Source organism: Phasianus colchicus, chromosome 14, assembly GCF_987193195.1.
Source record: "Phasianus colchicus chromosome 14, bPhaCol1.hap1.1, whole genome shotgun sequence".
Lineage (NCBI taxonomy): Eukaryota > Metazoa > Chordata > Aves > Galliformes > Phasianidae > Phasianus > Phasianus colchicus.
Window position 1 is genome coordinate 20,077,691 of NC_143449.1, and position 22,262 is coordinate 20,099,952.

General features: G+C 43.3%; 2 protein-coding genes across 2 annotated transcripts in view; one reads left to right on the forward strand and one right to left on the reverse strand.

The window, feature by feature from the left end:
* The window catches only part of LOC116229476 (rho GTPase-activating protein 20-like), a 30,101-nt gene extending 14,898 nt beyond the window's left edge, over positions 1-15,203 (forward strand). Inside the window, exons 3-15 of the mRNA XM_031593955.2 lie at positions 771-941; positions 1,528-1,677; positions 3,043-3,084; positions 3,733-3,817; positions 4,698-4,775; positions 5,870-5,936; positions 6,710-6,898; positions 7,315-7,490; positions 7,980-8,141; positions 9,424-9,533; positions 9,914-10,103; positions 10,737-10,851; positions 11,489-15,203. Of these exons, the coding sequence (XP_031449815.1) occupies positions 771-941; positions 1,528-1,677; positions 3,043-3,084; positions 3,733-3,817; positions 4,698-4,775; positions 5,870-5,936; positions 6,710-6,898; positions 7,315-7,490; positions 7,980-8,141; positions 9,424-9,533; positions 9,914-10,103; positions 10,737-10,851; positions 11,489-13,218 (3,265 nt within the window). The 3' untranslated portion in view covers positions 13,219-15,203. The remainder of the gene's footprint in view (positions 1-770; positions 942-1,527; positions 1,678-3,042; positions 3,085-3,732; positions 3,818-4,697; positions 4,776-5,869; positions 5,937-6,709; positions 6,899-7,314; positions 7,491-7,979; positions 8,142-9,423; positions 9,534-9,913; positions 10,104-10,736; positions 10,852-11,488) is intronic.
* Positions 15,204-17,247: 2,044 nt separating this feature from the next.
* Positions 17,248-22,262, reverse strand: LOC116229474 (adrenodoxin-like). The gene is made up of 4 exons (XM_031593954.2): positions 22,010-22,262; positions 20,384-20,508; positions 19,728-19,857; positions 17,248-19,481 (listed from the first exon to the last, which is right to left on the reverse strand). Exons 1-4 carry the CDS (start codon positions 22,186-22,188, stop codon positions 19,361-19,363), a joined length of 555 nt encoding a protein of 184 aa, XP_031449814.1. The 5' UTR covers positions 22,189-22,262; the 3' UTR covers positions 17,248-19,360.

Genomic DNA, 22,262 nt, shown 5'->3' on the forward strand with positions numbered 1-22,262 from the left:
TGGCAGGACTGTACCCCCTGGCTGTGCTCTGGAAAGTGCTGAGATGTGAGCAAGGAGATAAGCACACTGTGGAGTTTTTTTCACCTGTGGAGAGCATAGGAAAAGGATCTGGTTCAATCTCAATGACTGCTTGCTGACTGCAATCAACATGCAGCAACTACTGTTGTGTTGTTGGGATGTTTGGGGGTTTTGTGGGGGGGAGGGAAATGGTCAGCATCTAAATCAATTGCAGAAGAAATGAAGTGTCGGGTTTCAGCTATGTAAACCAGAATCAGATGGCTGGAAATAGCTGAGTGCATGCAGTTCATTTTCTTTGTGCTACAGCCCTTGCACTGACAAGCAGTTCAGTACAGATGGGAAACATGGACTGAAATGAAAAAGGAAGTCTCCATTCACGTTCCCTCCCCATGCCAGGCTGAGCAGTGCTGAGAGCCAGGGACTGCCTTGGGTTTTCCATGTTGACTTCCAGTCACAGCTCACATGCATTTGCAGGAAATAAGTTTTTTGCATGAGAAATGACTCAAAGAATATGTGAACAGCTTGACCGGTCCAGATTTGGTGTAGACACTTAGGCAGTTTTCCATCTGTTTGAGGCTGGTAAAATTAATTGGGCAGGGGCAGGCAAGTGCAGTCCCTAACCGAAAGAATTAGAGGCAGTGATGGGAGGAGTGATGGGCTAACACTTTGTTCCAAAATAGTTACCAGTTCATTGCAAAACCTTGTGAGAAAAGCTGCTGATAAAGCAATGATTTCTTTTTTTCCTTCTCCAGGGAAACTACTCTCTCTTCTTCCCATTCAGACAATGGGCTGCCAAGCGGGATCTTTAGCAACCCAGGTTCCACTTTCATCCTGGATGAGCGAGTACAGCTAACCGTGGGCCTGCAGACTCAGGACAGACATTTGATCTTGTTCAGTGATATGCTGATCATCGCCAAGTCCAAGTAAGAGAAATTTGCACTTGCTCATTCTTGCTGGTGTGTGCTGTTGAAGCTAAGTCCTGCGCTATTTTTGGAGTAGGCATCAGAATATCTCTTCTTTACAAATATGGATCTAAAATGTTGGATTTCCTCCTTTCACGTTGAGGAATTCCTCCTAGTATTAATGTTTCACTCCATTTTCCTGAGAAATTTCTTGGAGAAATTGCATAAGAGCAGGGGGTAGTAAGCATAGAAATTTGATTCTTGATCTCACTGTTTCTGTCACAGTTTCATGTAATGTATATGTGAAGAGTGTGAAGAGCTTAGGTGACTTCAATCATTAGAAAAACAGTATAGATTATAATTAGCTCAAATCATCACCTGCCTGTAGCTCTAGTGAATCATATTGCCCCAAACCATAGTTGTCAGACTAGAGCCACCAACCACAGAATTCACTTGCAAAACATTTGGGTTTGTCTGGGTATCAGACAATTTCAATCCTCCAACATCTTGGAGGCTTGTTAATGTTGCTAACTGTAAGGTGGCATGGCCAAACACTGGGGCCTAGATATTAGAATATGACCTGAGAAATTCATAATTTGAATTGCAGATCTTCCTCCAGCCTGAAGTTCAAAAAGCAAGTGCATCTGAGTGAAGTGTGGACTGGCACCTGTCTCAGTGAAGTAACAGAGAAGAAGATGAGCCCTGAGAATTCGTTTGTTATCGGCTGGCCTACCATCAACTATGTCATCACCTTCAGGTATTCCATCAGACCTCTCTTTTCAACCAGGCAACTGCCCAAGTTTTCCATGGATTAAGTGAAACAATGACTGAGAGTGCAGAGCCCTGAACTCTACCACAAAAATCTCCATCCCCATTGAGTGAAGGATTCACATTAGGCAGTGAGGTAGTAGTTTAAATACTGGAAGACAGCTGTCTTAAGAAAGTATCTGCAGGCTGGTCTCTGAGAGCCTTTTAAACTAGAGAACGAAGCCTTGGAATTGTTGTTATAACAAGGATTGGCCCCACTGCAGAATATCCTGGAGTGCTACATCCAGATCAGCCATAGCAAGCAAGCTTGTGCCATTGTATATCCTACAAGAATGTTGTTTCAGTACCTACCAGCAGCTGTTTCTGAAGGAGATGCTTGTTTAAGATTTTTTTTTTCCTTACAAAGGATAGTTCAGTTACATTACTGAAAGATTATAGATGGCCTCTTGCCAGGATTAAATTCCTTTACCACTAGTGTAGAGCAGACTGGAACACAGCCAGATCATGTCCAAACACTGTGTCAAAGACACCTGAACTCGTAAGGCTTGCCGAGAGGCAGGTGACCTTTTTGTTAGCCTGAGCATGGTCTGGGCTGGCAGAATTATGGCTAGAACTGGTATATCCACACTGAGCTTAGGTTGCTGCTAGTTCATGCTCATTTGTGAAGCAGAGAGGCCAGCAGTTTTCAAGGGTCATTCTGACTACAGGATTTCTCTTGACTTTCTCAGCTAGGAACAGCTGATCTAACCTGCTTTTTTTTCCATTGGTTCAGCTGTTCTAGTGGAAAAAGAAATTAGAAACAAACTCTAGTTTTGCACTTACTGCCTCATCATGTGCGGGAGTCAGGGTGGTGTCTCCCAGGTGATGGGTTCCTGGCCTTAGGACTCATGCTTTGATATGCAAGCAGTTGCTTGTCTTTTAGTTCAAACTCAAAACCAGTTCAATTTCCTTCATGCTACTGAGACCTGGACAACCCATGTTGGCAGTAGAACCTTATAGGAAGAACAGACATCGGAAAGAAAGTAGTAGTAGAAAGAAAATAGTAATTAAAGATCTCTGGAAAAAATAATAAAGGCCCACAAGATATGTTCACTCCGGCATCACAGAAAGACATTTGTTCCTTATCTGAGCGTATGCCACCCTGGGCAGGAAATATAGTTCAGTTTGTTTTGGGCATCTTTCTGTCATTGTTGTTGAAGTAGGACAGAAGCAGGAAAGGACTGTGCTTTTGTTCCAAGACTTTGCAGGAAGGAACTTTGACTTACAGCTATATATAGGTGAAACTGAATAAAATTTCCAAAGGTTGTTAACTACTCAGCACTTGTTTGATGATCTGCCTCCTTTTTATCTTCAGCTCAGCTGACGTGAAGAAACAATGGCTGTCTGCATTACTGTGGTAAGTGACCCTTCTTTCATTCTTTATCCAAGTGATTCCTCTACAGTCCTTAGAGGAAATCTGTTATGATATCAAATTGCCCTCTCCATTTTCATCGCAGTAATTGTGTAGCTGCTATTTGAAATGTCTGCCTTTGAAACCTGAATGTAGAATTCCATTTTTGAAGCAAAACTAGTGTTGATAGAAAAGCAGAACAGTGTTAGAAGATGTTGTTGGAGCATCTTTATTCCTTTGGAGATGGAGATTGACTTTCCTAATCATGGTGGAAATGTCAGAAGTGGTATTGATTCTCTGTTTGTATTTCAAGGCATCCAGAGGTTCCAGTTAGTTCTTTGTTTTTGTATGTTGTTTCCATTAATATCCAGGTATAGAGAGGGGGAGATGTTACCTCCTGATTTTGTGGAATGCAGTAACGATCCAAAAATGATGGAAGGAGTCTTCCATCAAGTGTACCTTGCACTGCAGTACTGCCATATGGGATTTTGCTTGTCTAGGGCCTCAGAGAAAGATAAAGAAGCCAGTTAGAGCACATGATCACTCTGTTATTACTGTTGTAATTAATCTGTATATATTACGGTGCTGAGGAGCTGGTCCCTTACACCTCTTGTATCCAAACCTTAGGGCTCTTCCTTTTCCCTTGACTTTCAGGCATATCAGTGAAATGAAACAGAAAGAATATCTGAAGAACCTAACCCTTCAGATCTTTGTGCTGGATGCTGAAAACTGTTCTTCTGTAAGTAAAACTAACAAGTTGGTTATCAGACCAATGCTGCATTGGAATAGTGGAGGGAATGCAGGGCTGTGTTGCTGCTACTGCTATCCTTGTTTAAAATTTAAGTCTCACCTCAGGAGGTTTAGAGGGTGCCCATCTGTGCAGCTGCATACTTCCTGCTGGAAGCCCCCTCAGAGGATTTTGGTTTGGGAAATCATAAGATATAGAGACACTTATCAAAAAATATCTTAATGTTATTTTTGGCCTCTGCCATCTGTTCTGTTTTCATTTTGCTTCACTTCATAATTGATGTTTTGTGCCAGTGTGACCAGTAATTCTTATTTTCAGTGTAGTAAGTGGAGGATGTTGATCCTGAAAGAGTCGCTGGCTTGTTCTCCTGAAATAATCTGCTGGAATGTATTCTGTCTCTTGATAGTGCATTTCTAGGCTTCACATCAAGCTTGGTAGGTCACTTATACCTTCTGGCAACTGTCCCCTCAGAGGGGAGCTGTGGGCACCCTTGGTTTATTAGCACTGTGCCACATTTGCCCCTTGCAGTGACAATGGCACTACTTTCAGTTAAGTGCCAAAATGATTGAATACAGTATCTGAACACCACCCGCTTCCTCTGTTTTTGTGGTTTTTTTACTGGATGAAGCCTTTGGATGTTATAATGAATCAGTGATAAATAAGTAGCTAAGAACAGTTTTCATAATATATCACCTTCAACGACGACTCAATTCTAGTTCAAATTAGCATGACCCTTCTATGAATGTTTAGTAAAGACAAGCATTAGACAGATAAGTGGTGGTTTTTTGCTAAATTTTCAGGCTATAAGAAATATAACTGATCTCCATACCTTCTTAATGGCTTCCTACATTTCCTCTGTTTTCCTTTCTAGACCACCACAGTCAATGTGTCCAATGTGGAAACTGCAGAGAGTGTGATGAAGAAGGCACTTGTCCAGCTTGGACTTCCTGTAGGTGACTTGCAGGGACTGCCTGATGCTAGCTAGGGAAGCTATCAGCATTCAGATTTCAGGACAGTACAGAGGTAGAGAAGTCTTTGTTTGCTGTAGTTAACCATGAGGTTACTGATACTCGCTGGACTAGGAGCAATCTGTTTATGTGGCAGCAAAATTCTAGAAGCACAGACATGCATACATTCCCACATTGAATTCAAACTTCATGAAACAAAGTCCTTCAGATTTCACAGGACTTCCATGCTTGCTTAGGCTTGGGCCTAGCTTGTCAAAGAATTATTAATAGAGCTGTGAATGAAATAGTGAATGAATAAGTGATGTTATGAGAGGAGACTTTCCCATTGCAGTGATCTAGCAATTACAGTGTTAGCTTTTACAGTGCCCAGTAGCACACCTCGGAAGTTCATGGAATATTTTGCTAAAATAGTCTTGGAAAGTCTTATTCTCATTCTGTAATATGAAAATCCCTTCTATTATGTCATGCTTACATGTAATTCTGAGAACAAGTGCCTTGCTGTGCTCTGTAGTATTCCAGTCTTGAGATAGATAGCTATTTCTCATCTTTCTTCAGCTTGTAGAACATGTGATCCCAATACATCATACAAGGATGACTGTGCTGTGACATGCAAGGAAAAGGGAGATAGAGAGTAGCTGGTACCACACACTAAAAGCATTGGCCTATTAAGGCTCAAAGTGGTCCCACATTCTGTGGGATACCAGTGCACCAACACTATTGAAAAAGCACAGTGACTTGACTGGTAGCACTTTACTGGCTGCATCAAGAGATTTTTTCAGTCAGAGCCTACTGAGTGAACAGTCAGGAAACCATTATGTGGTTTTGCATCCCTGTGGCTCTCAGTATATTCCTCTGAACCTTTTTTCTTTCACTCTGCATCATACAAAGTGACTTAGAGCAGCCTTCCCTCCCAGCCATGTGCCTGCCCAGGAGTTATCTATACGTGTCTGTTCTACTCCTTGCCCCATTTAGACAATTTTTTTCTGCTGTTTTCTAAGTTGTGTACAACCTCTTGGGCCCTGATCTAGGCCCCCTTCAACTGATATTTTTCTCTTATTTGTTCTTCAACCATCAGGGTAGGACAAGTGACCACCATCTCTGGGTGATCTCAGGAAAAGATGACTCCGCTTACCCTCTCATTGGTATGAGCTCTCCCGCTTTCTTTAAATTCTAGCACCATAGAAATAAGTGAAAAATGGCACAGGTGTATGTGGCAGAGAAATTTCACAGTGTGAAGAAATACATCAAACAGCTTGGGGCAAATTGCTGTATTTTAACTGCCTCTTGCTTCTCTGATACAGTTGTTCAGCTGTTGCTCAGACTGTTGTCCTACAGCGTGCTGCATAGTCACACCAAATGAGGTATCCCAACGCTATGTTGTATTTTCAGTTATAATCCAATTAACACATCCTGAGGCTGTCCAAGAAACGCATGCTGGCTTATTAAAGAGATCTAGTTCCGAAGACCACATAATCATTTTAAAACCATTATTTTGGGGTTCATTACACTGCACATGTATTTGTGGGTGTTTATTGGTATTTTCTAAGCAGTTTTGTTTCTTGTACCTAGACTGTCATAGTGGGGTAACTGGCACAAAGTAATGCTTACAGGATGTTTTTGGTGTAATGGGGCTCACAAGTCTATTGCAGTGGTTTATTGCATGATGTTCTGGAAAACTGCTAATAGGGAGTGATTGTCCAGGTTAACTTGCTGAATTCAACTTGTAAAACAATGATTGTAAATGCACAGCTGCATCTTGGCCTCTTCAGTCCTCAGGTGGAGATTTCTAGCAGCATTGTTTAGAGGCCCAATTGGAGTGGCAGCCATTGGCTGTGACTGCTTCCTCCTGCCCAGGTTTGGAGTTGTTTGCACATCTGCGATTTACTTGTTTTTTACACACCTCTCTGCTCAACAGGGCACGAACATCCGTTCAGCATTGCATTAAACTGTCTCCGGGACTCTGCTGACCAGCAGCAAGGAACTCACAATCACACCCTCCTGCTTGATGGGACAGAGACATCCTTCCTTGAGCAGCTCCCAAAAGAGAAACAATGTCAGTTTGTCCTGAAACCCAGGCTCCAAGCTCCAGTGCAACTGAGAAGGGGTGAGAGCTGCAGGCGTGCCTTAACCAGAATGAGATTTTGCTGTTTTCACTGTCAATGCCAAACTCTTCCTAGCATTGTATGAATATCTCTGGGTTGCACTCATACTTCATTGCATGTGTAGAGGACATGATTGCAGAGGTGCTAAATTTTGATTAACTTTCAGTTGCAGGCCATACATGGATTTTATAGAGTCCCTGAAGAACAGTGAGTGAATAAGAGTTTTGCTGATGACTGAGAGGTGAACAGGTGGCTTACCTGCTGCGTATCCCCTGACCACCCTCATTAACAGTGTAGTTATTATCCATGAGATGGTAGAAAGTCCATGGTTTGCTCGGATCTCTGCCTCTGCTGCAAGCCAGTCACTGTCCAGTAGAAATGACATCCACATGTGTAATGGAGGTATGTTTTCTTTCAGAGTCACTGCAGAAGCACACTAAGAGGAAGAAGTCTTTGATTGACTGGGCCCTGCGGCGCAGCACCAGTGCACCCACAGACAGCCCTCCTTCACAGTCACCTACCACCCCACAGAAACTCTTCGGCATGTCTCTGTCCTCTGTCTGTCCTGATGGGATCCTTCCCAAGCCAATCATGGTAAGGAGTAGTTTAGGCTACTGACATAATTCTTGGCTAAATACACTGCATTTTAAAGTCACTTGTGATGTTTACAAGGACTGGTTTGAGAAGATGAACATTTGCCTGTGATTCAGATCTAACTCAGTAGCATGAGTAAAAACTGCAAAATCTGTAACACTTGTTGTGTAGATGTCCATCCTGTTTCAATGGGATTTTCCATCAATATCATCACAAGTGAAGAAGGAACAGTGTCAGTGTACCATGTACTGGTGTATAGCCTGAATCTCATTTGACCAATTTGTCCATTGATCTCTCACTTGCTAAAGGATAGAAGTACTTCTAACTTAGCTGTTAGACTCTTGGCCCTGGTCAAGTCATGACAAACCTCTTGTATATCTGTCCTCTTTCCAGTGCTGACCAGGTCTTATACTGTTATAATATATGAGATATAAGATAAACAACAGGGTGAAGTGTTTGGCTCTTATGAATAATTGAGCTTTCTCTTAGGATATGCTGTTCCTGCTGTACCATGAAGGTCCCTCTACTAGGGGCATTTTCAGACGTTCTGCCAATGCCAAGACTTGCAAGGAGTTGAAGGAGAAGCTGAACTCTGGAGATGATGTCCAGGTGGATGGAGAGTCGGTCTTTGTGGCTGCAGCTGTCATCACGGTGTGTTTGGCCAAATAACTGCTGTCTCAGCTAATCACGCCTTCCTTCTTTCAGTAAGGAAGTAAGATGTATCTTTACAGAGAGGAAAGATTGCAGGCAGGGCGCTGTAGGGGCTGTTGCACAAAATATTTTCTATCAGGGCACATTCTCAGCTGATGGCTCCACTTGTCTGTGTGCACAAAGTTATCTGTCTGACTTGATGGAGGGTGCTTTAATATTCAGCTATGTTTGGTAGCCCTCTTGCCAATGTTTCATTTTGTACCTTATTGTACAAAACAGCATCCAGTAGCAGATATAACAGTATTTACTTCCTAAATAACCATAGCTTCTATCTAGAAGTTATTTCACATCAAACACTGTGACAGAGCCTGAACTCAGTAATTCAGATGCTACACTGCCACAAAGTCTTCTAATGTCAGAAGAACAATTGCTGTGTCCTATTCTGGACATGCAGAAGAGAGTGGAGGGAGACATAGATGTTCTCAAAGGTCCCTTCCAACATCAGATATTCTGTGATCTTATGTTGGAGGATAAGTGCTATTTGACTGCAGCTGCTCTGCACTGCTCACAGAGAGGCCATTCTCAAAAGAGGTGGTCAGACTCGGAGCCTTCACCTTCTAGTCAGATGGCAAGTGAGAAGGAAAACTGCTACCAAGTCTGAGCAGAGACATTGTGTTGAATGGGGGATGAAGACTGTGGTAAGACTCAAGTTTTAACAGGAAAAAGCCTAGCGTTTGTATGGTCAAACATGGTTTAAATCTTGTCATGTTTCACCTGATCCGTTAAAACTGATCTGAACCAGTCAGAACTTTGGGAACTGAAGTGCTGAAAAACACCTTGCCTGTAGTTTTTGCTGCCCTAATATAAAAGACTGTCAGACATATTACAAGGCAAGGCATGTGTTAAGTTCTTATAAAGTCCTCTCAGAAAAATGGCAGTCCTTATTGATTAGAAATATTTCAAACAGAACTATGCACAGCTTTGAATAGCAGTCCTTGCTCTAATATGGTGGAGATCAACCCTGTTCTGGTGATGGGAAAAGCACAAGGGCTGGCTGTTTACTCTCTTCTGCCATAAACTATAGACACAGTTTGGTAATGCTGCAAGTGAAGAGGCTCGAGGACAGCTTGGTGAAAATGGGGATGGAAGGAGAAATGTATCTGTGTCGCATTTCATTTTATCTTCTGCTTAATATGAATAAACATTGACTATATACATCGTGAAACCAAAACAAGGAAATTAAAACTGACCAGACTGCTCTGCATGTATATATTTAATTCAGGATTTTCTCCGAAATATACCTGACAGTGTTCTATCCTCAGACATGCACGGACTGTGGATGGAAGCTGTGGATACAGAAAATCGGGCACATAAGATTGAAACTATCAAAAGGTTTGTAAAAGCCTTTAAAGATTATTTTGGTGGAGAAGTGGGAGTGTAGGGCTCTAATTTAGATTCGTCCTCTTGGAGACTCCTGTTGCTGCTCCAGGTCACTGTGGAGCTGTTGCTGATTGTCAGTGTCACAGATCAGAGCATTTTCCTTTCAGTGGTCTTTTGGTAACGTTTCTAACCCACAAAAAAATCTTTAGAAATTTGTTTTTTGTTGACCATTTCAAATTATGAGAACAATCAAATTGATAAATTGCGATAATTCAGCCACCAGAAATGCCTCAGATATTATTGGAATTAAATCTCTAGCTATTGTAACTCCAGTATTTGAAGAATGGATTCTTATGAACAGTGCTGTTTTTCTGTTACCACTCCCGGAACAGCTTGGTCAGTCAGCTCCCAGAGGCCAACCTTATCTTACTCAGACACCTCTTCGGAGTTCTTCATCATATTGAGCAGAATTCCATTGTGAATCAGATGAATGCATTTAACCTGGCTCTTTGCATAGCACCCAATATGCTGTGGCTACCTAGTCCCACTGGGCCTGAGGAGGAAAGCAGGTCTACAAAGAAGGTAATATTTCATAGGTTTGGTCTCATAATTGTCTTCCTCTTTCACAATTTTTATTTACGGGCTCTGTATTTTGTAGACTAAAGGGAGGCTCAGTATCAGTGGTATTGCCAGCTGAGTGGCACCTGGGCTTCACCCTTTCCCCTGTGCAGTTATGCTCAGGCTGGTGGAGCAATTCAGCCACTCAGATTATGTAGGGTAGAAAAAGAAGCTGTGATTGCTTTACCAGCTGAAATTCCCTTCAGCATGAGCATACTAAGGAAAGATGGGGCAGCTGGAGTTAGATAGTGCTGTTTCATCTGAATGTAAAGCTATCCTGCAGTGATAAAGTATGCATTAAACGTGGTGGAGGGGAGGAGTCCTTGCTTGTATTTTGTTACTGATAGCAAGGAAAAACGTGGAATGTGCCATGCCTGGCTTGCTTCTCCAGTTCACAAAGTTCATATCCTTGCCTCAGGACTTCTGTAGTTAATACAGAAGTATTACTGCATTCTGAACAGCTTTTTGAACAAAAGATTCTGTAGGAAATCATATCTTTTTGAAATAAAAAGGAACTTTGGGGGAATTGCTTGAATTGCATTACTTATCTAGTTATATAATCATTGTACCAACTTTGTAAATCCTTGTCTTTGCCAGGTAGCCATGTTAGTACAGTTTCTGATTGAAAACTCAGCAGAGATTTTTGGAGGTGACATTGCTTCCTTGTTTCAAAGACGGGACAAAAATTCCACAAACTCACAGAGATCTCTGGGTAAGTTGATGACATTCTATCTTCAAGACATCGTTAAAATCTTTTTAATAGGTGAACTCTTAATATAAAATAGTTTGTTTCTCCTTCATTTCTGCCAAAGGAAAGTGTTGAAAAAACAGCCGGTTTTGGTTGTTGTTGTTTTTTTTTTTTTTTTTTGGTTTGTTTTTTTCCCTTTCCCTGTCAGGCATGGCCAAGAAAGGGGAAAGCAAAGGGCTGAATTTTCACAACTTAAATGTGTCCCTGAACATGGGAATTTAACTGTGGCTGATGTTCAACCTATTCCAGTCATTCCAGACTAAAGTACCAGCACAAGAATTTATTGTAGCCTTAGCAATGGCATGTCCCAGCAATGTTTTCTTCCAGATTAATTATGTAGGTCTGAACAAAATGGTTGAATGGGAAGAGATTCACTTTTCTATTATCTATGCTATGAATGCAGGCTAGTGGTGAAAGCTTAGGTTATCAAGCCAGAAATGTTTGTTTTGTACCCAGACTTGGTCTAGTCCCTTGGAAAAATTATGGATCATCTTTGATTTCCTCTTTACAAAATGGAGTTGGTAACATTTCTTATGCCTTGGCTGTAAGGTACTGTGTGGAGTTAGGAGACACAGACAATTGACTGTGTTTTCTACTCTAGGCGAGGCTCAGAATGATGACTCCTCTGATGAGCTGGAATTCTCTGCTTATGACCTGGAAAGACCAAAGCATTGCCTGATACCTAAAACAGATGACGTTTTTGAACCACCCAGTGGTTTATTACTTGACGAAGAGCAAGAAGACTGGGACTTGTTCAGTGAGATCACAGCCTGCTACCAAAGCAAAACCCAGAAGAATGCCAGTGCAGACAGCTATGATCTCCTAGAAGAGGAGGGTTCCTTCTGCTCCATGGGCTCAATACGCTCACTTAGCCCAGCCAGGGACCGGTGCTCGTCAGAGCCCAGTGTCTGCCTTAGCTCCCAGCTTCCTGCTCAGAGCCATGAGCCAGTGGCTCGCCAGTCTAGCTGCGATGCCACCATCATGCACAATCACACAGGTTACATCCACAGGCTCAAGCAACTGCAAGTGGAGAGCCAGAAGCTGATTGATGAAGGCCTTAGCACTGGGGCTAATAAAGCCAGACAGAATTTGTGGCAGTCACCTCAGACCAGCTCTAAGGTAAAGAAGCTCAGCTTTCAGAAATCTAACCCGTCCAACAGGTCCAGCTTCTCTAGCCTGTCTTCCACCACTACATCCCCATCTGCATCCTCACTTAGCTCCCTAGACAGTGCTTTCTCGTACTGCTCAGAGTCATCAGCTGTTAGTCCTACAGATGTCTCCTCCCTGTCATTTATGTTTGGCACATCTGCCAGGCTTCATGCTGTGTCCCCCAAGGATGCCAAGAAGTCCCCAAAAGAGTGGCACAAGTCCTTCACCTCTCCTGTGCCTTTACAGCCATGTGACCTAGACAGTTTCTGTGACTATGAACCCAAGGCTGTAGAGAGCAGACATTGTCATGGGGAGAGGAAAAGCTTTCCTTCTGGCAGCAGAGCTGCAGCGGGGAGCCCACTAACCGACACTGACTGGGAAAAAGAGGAGAGACAGCAGGGATTTGTGGAGGTGCCTGATCTGAAGTTCCAAAACCTGGATTATCCCAGTGAGCTAGAACAAAATTCTGAGCCTTCACCTGATGACTTAGCCAGCAAGAAATTCCTGCAGCTCAACCAGCAGCAACACAGGGAGAAGTTTGTGAAGCACATTGAAATCAGAAGTGTTGATGCCTACTCTCCAAGCCAGGAAGGCCTGAAGCGTACCAAGATAACTTTTTATATGGCCCCAAATAAAGAATATTGTTGGAGATTGCCAGGGGAAGAGGAGAGGTCCTTGGTGAACACCAGCGGCACTGACTCTCCCAGCAGCCCCAGTGAACAAAGCACATCTAAGGGCTTGCAGTCTGTGAGAGTCCATATCCCCCAGACGGTGTTTTATGGGCAGAATACCCCTCTTGTTCTGCAATCTGCCTCCAGGCAGCTCCACTGTGAATCAACAATCCTGTCTTCACAAGCAAGTCGCAAAGAGAACCTCCAAAGTGCCTCCACTCCGAAGGAGCTAGAGAGCAAGCCAGGGGAGGAGGTACAGGTGCCAAACCTGAACAAGGGTATCAACACATTCAGCCACACCATCCATATCATCCTCCCTGCTTCTATTCAAAGCACTGTCAGGGAATATTTCAAACATGATGAAACCAAGACCTGTCCCATGGCTGAGGCAGAAGCAGTGGAGAAGGAACTTCTTCGGAGCAGGATGGAGTGGCTTAGGAGGCAGCCACTGTCAGAAATGGCTGCTGAGGAATGTGATGCAGTGGTATTTGCAGAAGAGACATTTGTCTAGAGTGATGGCTGTGGAAGGACTGAATTGTGTGTGTGTGTGTGTATGTGCAGCAGAATATATTCTGATCAAGGTGTGAAGAATCTAGTGGGCTGTATTGAGCAGTAAGTATAAAGTGGCACTAATGTGTATGTAATGTTGAGGTTTGCAGTTCATTTTGGTTGGGGTGTGAGCAGTGTTCTTTTTGTTACATTCTTTTTCTACTTGAGATACTCACCAAGGGATCTGTTTGCCACCAGACTGTCCCAGAATTTGCTGACCTTGGCAGAGGTCATTTCTTTTTGAAGCAGAAAAGGAGAAACTCTTATTTTCTTCAGTCACTGATGTGTACAGAGGACTGGAGAACTGGGGCAGCAACTATTCCAGCAGAATTAGTTAAATTTTAAGCTTGCATAAATAGCTCTACTATTCCCTGTTCATCACCACCATTCATCCAAAAGGAGATTCTTCACCTCCATTCCAGAAATCACTACTTCTCTCTGCTTATCTTCCTTTTGTCCCCCAGGGAGGGTAGAACTCTGTTCATTACTACTTGATTTTGGACTCCAGATAGACCAAACAGAGCCCAAAGCCCAGCTTTCACTGACAGACGATATCCAAGATCCTTTCTTTTTTTTTTTTTCCAGTTAATTGTTCACTAATTCTCATCATTATTTTGCCACCATTACTCTGAAGGACTATAGCTCTGTTGCTTAAACAGTGCTATGAACGTTTCATTCCCTTGGCATCCTCTGGGAACAGCTGGGCCTTCCAGTCCTAGTAAGAGGTGACATCTTTTCTGTAACTGAAGATGGAAATTCAGAATGGCCTTTCCCAAGGCAGTGTGGGTGGGGATCACAGTCAAATTCCTAGTTAAGCTGAAAGGGGCCCAAGCAGGAGTTGGTTTTAGCATGAAGTCACGGTGTTGTGGAAGTAGTCAGGAAAGCTGTGAAGTAGGTGCTGCAGCAAAAGTCCCATTAGGCTAGGAATCTCTCAGACAATCTAATAAGCTGAGATTCTTCAGGCTTTGATAGCGCTGTTAAAGCTGTGTCAGAGAAATGCATTCCCATCAAAATGCTCTGCCCAGTATCATCTAGCAGAGTTAATTATGGAGAAGTGCCAGGCAAGCACGTGACAGAAGGCTGCTTGTCTGGCACTACTGAAAACATGCAGCCAGTGGGCTCTTATGCCATTGTCATGATGCCACTCAGGACAATGTTTAGTGTAACTTTTGCTATGATGGGACTTAAGAGGATTGTGGTGCTGCCAGCTAAGCTCTAAAATAAGCAGAGAGCACCACAGGAGCTAGATAGGATATAAGAAAATGATGGGAAAAGTCTTAAAGATGAAAAGGTTCAGGATATGTCATTCTCTTAGAGAGACAGCCCTTTTTCTCAGCTAACAGTTGAGACAGCTAAAAGACAGAAGAAATACGTGAATCTTAGTGATCAAGCAGTAGTCCTTCTGAAGTACTCCTTTGCACATTGCTGAGTCCATTCACTACCATACTTGAGGATTACTTGACACCCACTCTTATTCAGCCCTTGCACAGAGGGAAAACCACATCTGTAAATGACCAAGTAAGAATTTTGCAGTTGCTGGTCACTATCTGTACCTGGGAACTGGTCCAGCGCTCCAGATTCGCACTCTGTGATTCCCACGAAGATGGAGGGAAACCCAGAGTCCACATCACAAGGTGTACAGAAAATGTTTTGTCATGTGCAAAGTGTTCAACTTTCAGGTGCTGCCTCTGTCCTGTCTCACCGCGGTGGGCCTTGTATGATGAGCGGTGTATATAGTTGTAATGCAAACCTCCTGCTATAATTTTCTCACACAGACACTAAAGATGCGCAGTATTGGTTTTGGTTTTTTTTCCCCAGACCTATGGTTGTAACTATTTGAATAAAAAAGGCACAGGTTTGTTTGCAAGGTGGTGATTGCCTTTTGTTCCCCTTGCTCCTACTTTTCCCTCCTTTCTGTGCTTGTGTGTACTGCTTGCAAAAGACCAAAGCAGGCTCTAAGGCACATGCTTCCCCCAAGATCTGCAGCAGCGGCCTGTGCTGACAAGGAACCCTCTGCCATCTGTATTTCTCTGTAGCCATCATTATTTGAGGTTCTCCCTCAGGGAAACAGGCCCAAACAGCACCAAACAGAAGGCAGTAGATAAAGTCACTAATGTTTTAACAAGGTGTAAAACTATCCCTGCTGCTGCCCCCTACCTGGACATGTGGAAACTTATGTCACTGCTGTCCAGGTCTGCACCTGACAAACAAACCAAATCTGCACAGGTTTTTCAGGAACTGCTGTAGATTGAGTATCTGTGTCTTTTCAGGAAGGTGAAACAGCACTAAATATTATGATGGCATTATCTGTACTTAGAAGGAAGATTAATCTATGTTCCAAACAGGCTGACAGCTTGTAGACTGGCTCAGGGGCCCGGCTGGTTTTGGTTGGGACACGGAGGACCTGACCCAAATGCCAAGAAAGAACTCTCAAGTTGCATCACCCAAAAGAATTATGAGCAAGTTAAGAAGAGGTTTGTTTATAGAAACAGAGGGAGGGGAGGGGCAAAACAAATTTTCCTCTTCTCATCTGAGGCTGCCTAATATGGGCAGATTTCTCTAACAATTTCTCTAACCCCGTGCTTACTGATTTTTTTTAACAAAGGGAAATTTTATTAATAAACTAAGTTTGACAAAGTTTTTCGGAAAAGATAAGACAAACCACTGGTCCCTGTGGGATCCCTGTGGCTGCCCAGCAGAGGCAGCACTGCAGTAGCAAACAGTCTGATGATGCACACACAGTATCCAAGAAAGTTTGTATTATGGCTTTAGGAAAGCTACATGTTAAATAAAACAGTTACTTAGGCACCAAGAAAACGTGTATCTTGGTCAGAAACATTTTTGCCCAAGCTCCTGCTCCTATGGATCATCATGCTGTTCCTTAGCCTTGAGCTAGATGGGATTCAATTCAATATCAGGGAAATAGTTACCTTTTGGTAGCCATCACTGTTTTCACATTCAACATTTCTAACTTTTTTTTTTTTTTAATGTCTATTCAGATTACATGCAGTAGCTGACAGACATGCTGTGAAAGCTGAAGCACTCATTCACCACAAGCCCAGGCACTCATGCCATGCAAGACTGGCATTTTAGCTTCGTGGATATGAAGATGCAACTAATTCCATACCTGCTAAGTTAGCAGAAGTTTTTCCCATACTTCCAGGTCAACAAAATACACATAGCAAATTAGTCATAGAATTCCTAGGGCTAGAAGACTGAGAAAGCCCCTGAGAAGAATTTCACATGACCCTGTTTGCTCAGAACAAATGATACCGAATACACATTGTTTTGACCTAGAAAAGTAACGTTTTCGTTTAATGCACAGCTCTCAGGTGTAGACACAAATAGGTTTCCTTTCCCTTTCTGCTCACTTTCAGATTAAAAAATAAAAAAAGAAATTTGGCCCAAGTTGTCTTGACAACTCTGGGCTCTGCTGGACAGCCATGTAGTACTTTTGCCATCTTGGAAGCAAGGAGCTTTCCTGTTCCCTTTTACACTAAAGATCAAGGCCAAGAAAGAGCAGCTCATTTACCTTGAGGAAACAATGACTCATACCCTTCAGCCTCCTCTCATTTTTGCTTGGCACGTATAATTTTTTTCTCTTATCCTGTAGGCTGACAGAAACTGTGATAGAAGTGCCTGGGGAACAGCTACAGTTGTTTATTTCAACTACCTTAATTTCATTTCTGACATACCTACAATCAGGAAAGTCAGGTCTCCATCTGATACTCTGTGGCACCTTTAAGCATCAGACTTGTCAAAGATTTTGCTACCTAAATTTCAAAGCAAACAGCTCACCCTCACCCTAGAAACATTTTCTTCAAAAAGCAACCACACTGGAGTGGGACGTGACAGCCACTGCTCAGCCCTTTCAAACCAACAGCTATAGCCTCACTCACCATCCCAACAGTGCATGGCTTCACGCCGGCTAAAAAGAAATGGCATCTTCCAGCAGCAAGCTGTGGTACCACTGCAGGCTCACAATCAGGAATCAGCCGATGAGTACAACTACAAAGCCCCAAACACTCAGCTTTTCAAAGGGGCAGTGGCAACATCAGGAATGGGAATACATGAAGGGGTATTGCACCGGGTGGTTTCACTGTTGTCATTAAATCTCTTTTGCAGCCTATGGTAAATCACAAGTGTGCAGCACCTGCATTTTTTTCCTAGTTCACATCCTTCTTTCTCTTACCAGTTTTCTGGCATTCAATTTTGTATTCATTTCTGCATGACAGACCAGAGCAGAAAACAAAGTCTGAGGCAGGGGAGTTACAGGGTGTCACTGCCTACCTGTGAGCAACACACTGACCCTCAACCACAGTGATATGAGCAGAGCTCATGGCAGAACTACTCCTGCCTGAAGGAGAAGTATGCAGGAATTATCAGCCATGAATAGCTGCTCTGAGATATCTCAGATAGAGCCAGTCACCAGTCAGAGTGTGAGACACCAAGTAAAGAAGAACAGTAATGTGATGATGTAGGTAAAATTCAGGTTCAGGTCTCATCCTCCTCCTTCCTACCTGCCTTGGGTTTCGTGAATCGCCGGTGTACAACGAGCTCCACCTGGTGTCTGAACGAAGCCGTTACCATCTCTCGGCCCCTGGCGTTCAGATGCGGTCGGGCGGTCAGACACACCGCACAGCATTTGTATTCAACAACTGACTGAAGAGCTGTGGGATGGGTAAAAACTAAGCTCTCGTTTTTTCTGAACTGTTCCAGATGGATCCTGGCTTGCAAATCCAGCACAAACACGGAGGATAATGCAGGAAATCTCCAGTAGGAGGCAGAGTCATGAGGTTGTCCTGGACAAAATCATTTGATGTATTTAAACACCTTTAAAGGATGCTTTCCACTGCACCAGGATGCTTAAGCTTGGATTTTGCAGTTATTTCAAGTCTAGAGGAGGATTTGTATAGCCAAAAGTGCCTGTCCTCCCCACAACAGTATTAGGTCTAATGAGAGATATTACCCCTCCCTACAAAATTTTTCACCTAATTATAACACTATAATGTGATGGAAAGTACAGCAATAAGAGCAGAGCGGCAATGTTTTCAGCTGCAGCAAATGAGGACAAACCCAAAAGCAGCAACTGTGGATGCAGAAACAAAGGAAGAAAATTCGTTTACCTTTGGAGGTAAATGGCCTCAGGTAGGCAGGGATCTCCAGCAAGATACCCTCACCTCCACTGACAACCCTTAAATGGGGGCTGGGAAGGGGTGGATCCTGCCTCCATCTCTTCCATCATCAGCTGCATTGCTTGCACTTGAGCTCCCCTGAATTTGCCCTGCCTTCCCACCAGGTGCTCCATCAGGCTCTGACTTAGCATTTCTGCTACATTTGGTTACATGTCATGGATTCTCTACAACATTCTGAGCAAATATGTCAACCTTGCCATCTAAAGCAAGGGGAAAAAAACAACAAAACAGTGGTAACCGGGACAGTAGGTTATCACATCTAACTTCCCCCTAGACTAGTTCTACTGCAACCGGACTGATGTTACAAGAAAAGCATATTTACAGATCTAAAAGCCTGATTATTGGATTTTATTTTATGTATGCTGCAGTACATTAATGAGAAAATGTGATATTTGCAGAAATTAGCATATCATGGCACATAACAATTCAGTGACATGCATTCAAATGTTACTGCTAAGCAGACTAAGCTTGTTGATGTCAGCAAGCCAAGTAACACAGTCTTGCATTTGGAACAGCTACCTCTTCTCAAGCTTCCCAAATTGGGAAAAATCTGCTCTGCAGTTAAATAACAGAACAGCACAGAATTCCCAGTAGCTACATGGAATAGTGGAATACTTAAAAGGAGATGAGTTACACACAGCACAGACGTTTACTGCCACCCACCCAGGGAATTGTAAAGCCACATGTTTTCATCCAGTTGTGTTCATGAGAGCACTTAAGCACTTATTTAAAACTTATGTTGAAAATCCTAGCGTTAAGCTTTGCTTAAAAAAGAGATTTGCTGAACAGTCACATATACTAAACCAGACTTCTATTGTCTACTGTAAACCAGCTGCAGAGTACTGGTATTAACATAAAGCAGAGTCCCTCCACACCTAAGGAAGCGGGCTGTGCAGGAGCTGTTTCCGGTTACTGTTTGCTTTGCTTTCCAACCTCCAGCTGACTCCTAATATCTGATACTTCCACAGGGACCTGCACTGTCAGACCATCCATCAACTTCTTAATGCGCACCTGGCATCCAAGGCGAGATCTGAGAAGAAAATATTAAATGAAATTCATTTGTTTCCACAGTAAAGAAAGAAATTCCTAACTCACATTGGAATATTTGGTCCAGGATTACTTTTCACAGAAGCGAAAGACCCAACAGAAAACAGCACTAGAGGCACAATTGCAATCCAGAACAAACCTGTCTCTTTGTAAATGGGTGCCAAACAGGTGCTGAGAAACTGTCTCAGCAGGGTTTTGAGCATCTGTTTCTGCCAGCAGGTATACTTACGTCTCAGTGAGTCCATATGCCAAGTCCAGCATGTCCATCTCTTCATCTGAGATGGCATCCAACTTTTGAAAGGCATCTTTCTCAAAGATGAGGTGGCAGGTGGAGCAAGCCAATGTCCCTTCGCACGCACCTGGTGGAGAAGTGAGGGAGTGGCAGCAAATCAGAAAAAAACATTGGGGTAAAGGGAGATGATCTTCGGAAATAGTGGGAGAAAATGTCCTTTAGCAGACCTAGAGCATGTCAAAAGAGACATCAGAAGACACAGCAAATGAAGATAGACTTCAGCCTGCCTCTGCTCTGGGAGGATCACAGTTTTCATTTTCATACTTCAACTCCAACCAATGTGCTGCCAGAATTCCAGTGGCAGCAGGGTGGGTCAGTGTGGTAAGACAGCCCAGTGAGCAGCTGCTGAGACAAGAACCTTGCCGGAAAGCAGATGCAAATTGAGACCCCAGCTTTAAGCAATTCAAAGAAAGCAGACTGCATAGCTAAGTGCTGATGATGAAATTAGCAAGAGAGATGTATGCGTCCTTCGTATGCTGCATGGTCTCATCAGAACACAGTACTACATATGCAGTTGTACTATTCCCAAGAACCCACTGGTCACGGCACAGACACAGAACTCCTTAGAGTACATATCCCTCTGCAATACCTACCAAATCCATCAATGGCCAAGTTTTGGTTGACTACCACTTCCAGCAGACTCTCCCCTTCTTTGGCCGTGGTTGTGAGTCGCTCTCCATCCCGATTTATAAAATGCACTGTCACTGAATCTGCAGAGCTGTAGGAAAAGTTTGCAAAAAATCAGAGGATCCCACCTTCTCCTGCACATCCACTGCCAAAGCCTTTTGGCTGAATACTTGAAAGACTACACTACACATACTAGAAGACATTCAGGTTGTCAGTTCTCAGTGGAAATGCACAAATTATAGCAGTTCAAATCTGAGCTGACCCACAATAGTTCCCATTTTATCAAACTTCTCTCAAAATAAATGTTCAGCTATGAGTGAATAAATGCAGAGGCTCTGCACTGCTTCTGCTTGGACTGGTGTGCTTGTAGGCAAGGAAGGCATTAGTTTGTTGTAGAGCCTGGGATGTTAATCCCAAATGCAGTAATAACAAGAGAAGCCCACAGGATCCAACGATAGTAAGCAATAAAGGATGTTATCATTCACTCATCATTTCCCCCTCCCTTCCCAAGGGAATTACTTGCTGACCGTTCCTTTTCTGCTCTTTATTATGTCACAAAGAGCTCACTTCTTGTTTGAGCTCAATCACAGTGGGCTTTCTTGTGATAAGACATGCTCAGCGCAGTTTATGGAACAATCATGCTATGCTGATGCAATCCTTACTTAGGAGAAATAACTGCTTGTTTTGATGGCCTACAGGACTTAATCTAGCAGTATTAAGGACAAGGCCATCAGCATCACGTAATGCTGATTTGGAGAAACTGCATCTACAAACAAGAGAGAAACAGCATTCATTTCATCTCCTCCAGATCAGGGTAACTTCTGACCAACACTCACAGCACAGTTCAACTCACAAACTCAACCACTATGATGAACTGCATGTCCAAACCTAAGTAAGCATCTCAGCAAAATCCAGCACGCGACATTGCACTTGGAAGCCTGGCAGGACATAGATGATGTGGTTTTGTACAGCCCCTGCCACCTACAGCTACCATCTCAGCAGATGAGCATTTGATCTACATTCCCCATATCTTGTCAGGAAGAACGTTCCAGGAAGGAATGGCAGCTTGCAGGGAGGCTTCCAATTGTATAGAGAGAGTATGCTACTTCCTAGAGCGGCAGACGTCAGTTCCCCACTCTGCATTTACAGCAGCAGAGATAAGAAATGTGAGAGAATCTGTAATTCATAGAGCACCCCAGTGATCACCTCACCATCTGCACAGCAAGAATGCCCAGGTACCTGACCTGATCTACCATCCCCGTTCCTCAAAAGCCTCATGGTCCCTAACGGGACCTCAGTAGTGCATAAATTCATGTGCCATGTTGCTATACTCATGCTCAGAATCCAGGCACTAGCTGTGGCCTCCATGGCTCCAGAAGCTTCCAGAAACAGGGGAGCAGAACCTCTCACAGATCAGCTCCCTGAACCATCTTCATCCCAGATCAGTATCTACTTAGCCTCATCCACCTCTCCCTTACAGATCATGCTTTGCACCAGCTTACTTCTGTGGGGGCCAACGTAGAGTTCAATGCATTTCCCTTCTGAAAAGGTACTTCCTAGTTCAGTGATATATGGGTCAGGATTTTACTCACCTCAATTCCCCATGAGAATCCTGGAGCTTGCACGTGGAGCTGAAGCCTCTTCTTGACATCTGCTTTGATCGTAAGCAATTCTGCTCAGTCGCCTCACAGAAATAAACAAAGTGAGTTTTACTCACTTTCAGGCCACTTAACAAGGGTCGCATGAGCCCCGAGATGCCTTGAGCTATCATGATACTGAGGCCTTGCTCTGTGCTTCCTGGGTTGTCTTTTGTTGCAAGGCAAGCTAGAGTAAGAGTTTAAATAT

Bases quoted from the DNA above. Each gene is read 5' to 3' on its own strand.
- LOC116229474 (XM_031593954.2), bottom strand. From the start codon at position 22,188: ATGATAGCTCAAGGCATCTCGGGGCTCATGCGACCCTTGTTAAGTGGC. The intron at 19,858-20,383 runs GTAGGTATTGCA...CTTCTCCACCAG, and splicing joins CTTGGCCATTGATGGATTTG to GTGCGTGCGAAGGGACATTG. The intron at 19,482-19,727 runs GTAAGTATACCT...TTTTCTTCTCAG, and splicing joins GCATATGGACTCACTGAGAC to ATCTCGCCTTGGATGCCAGG.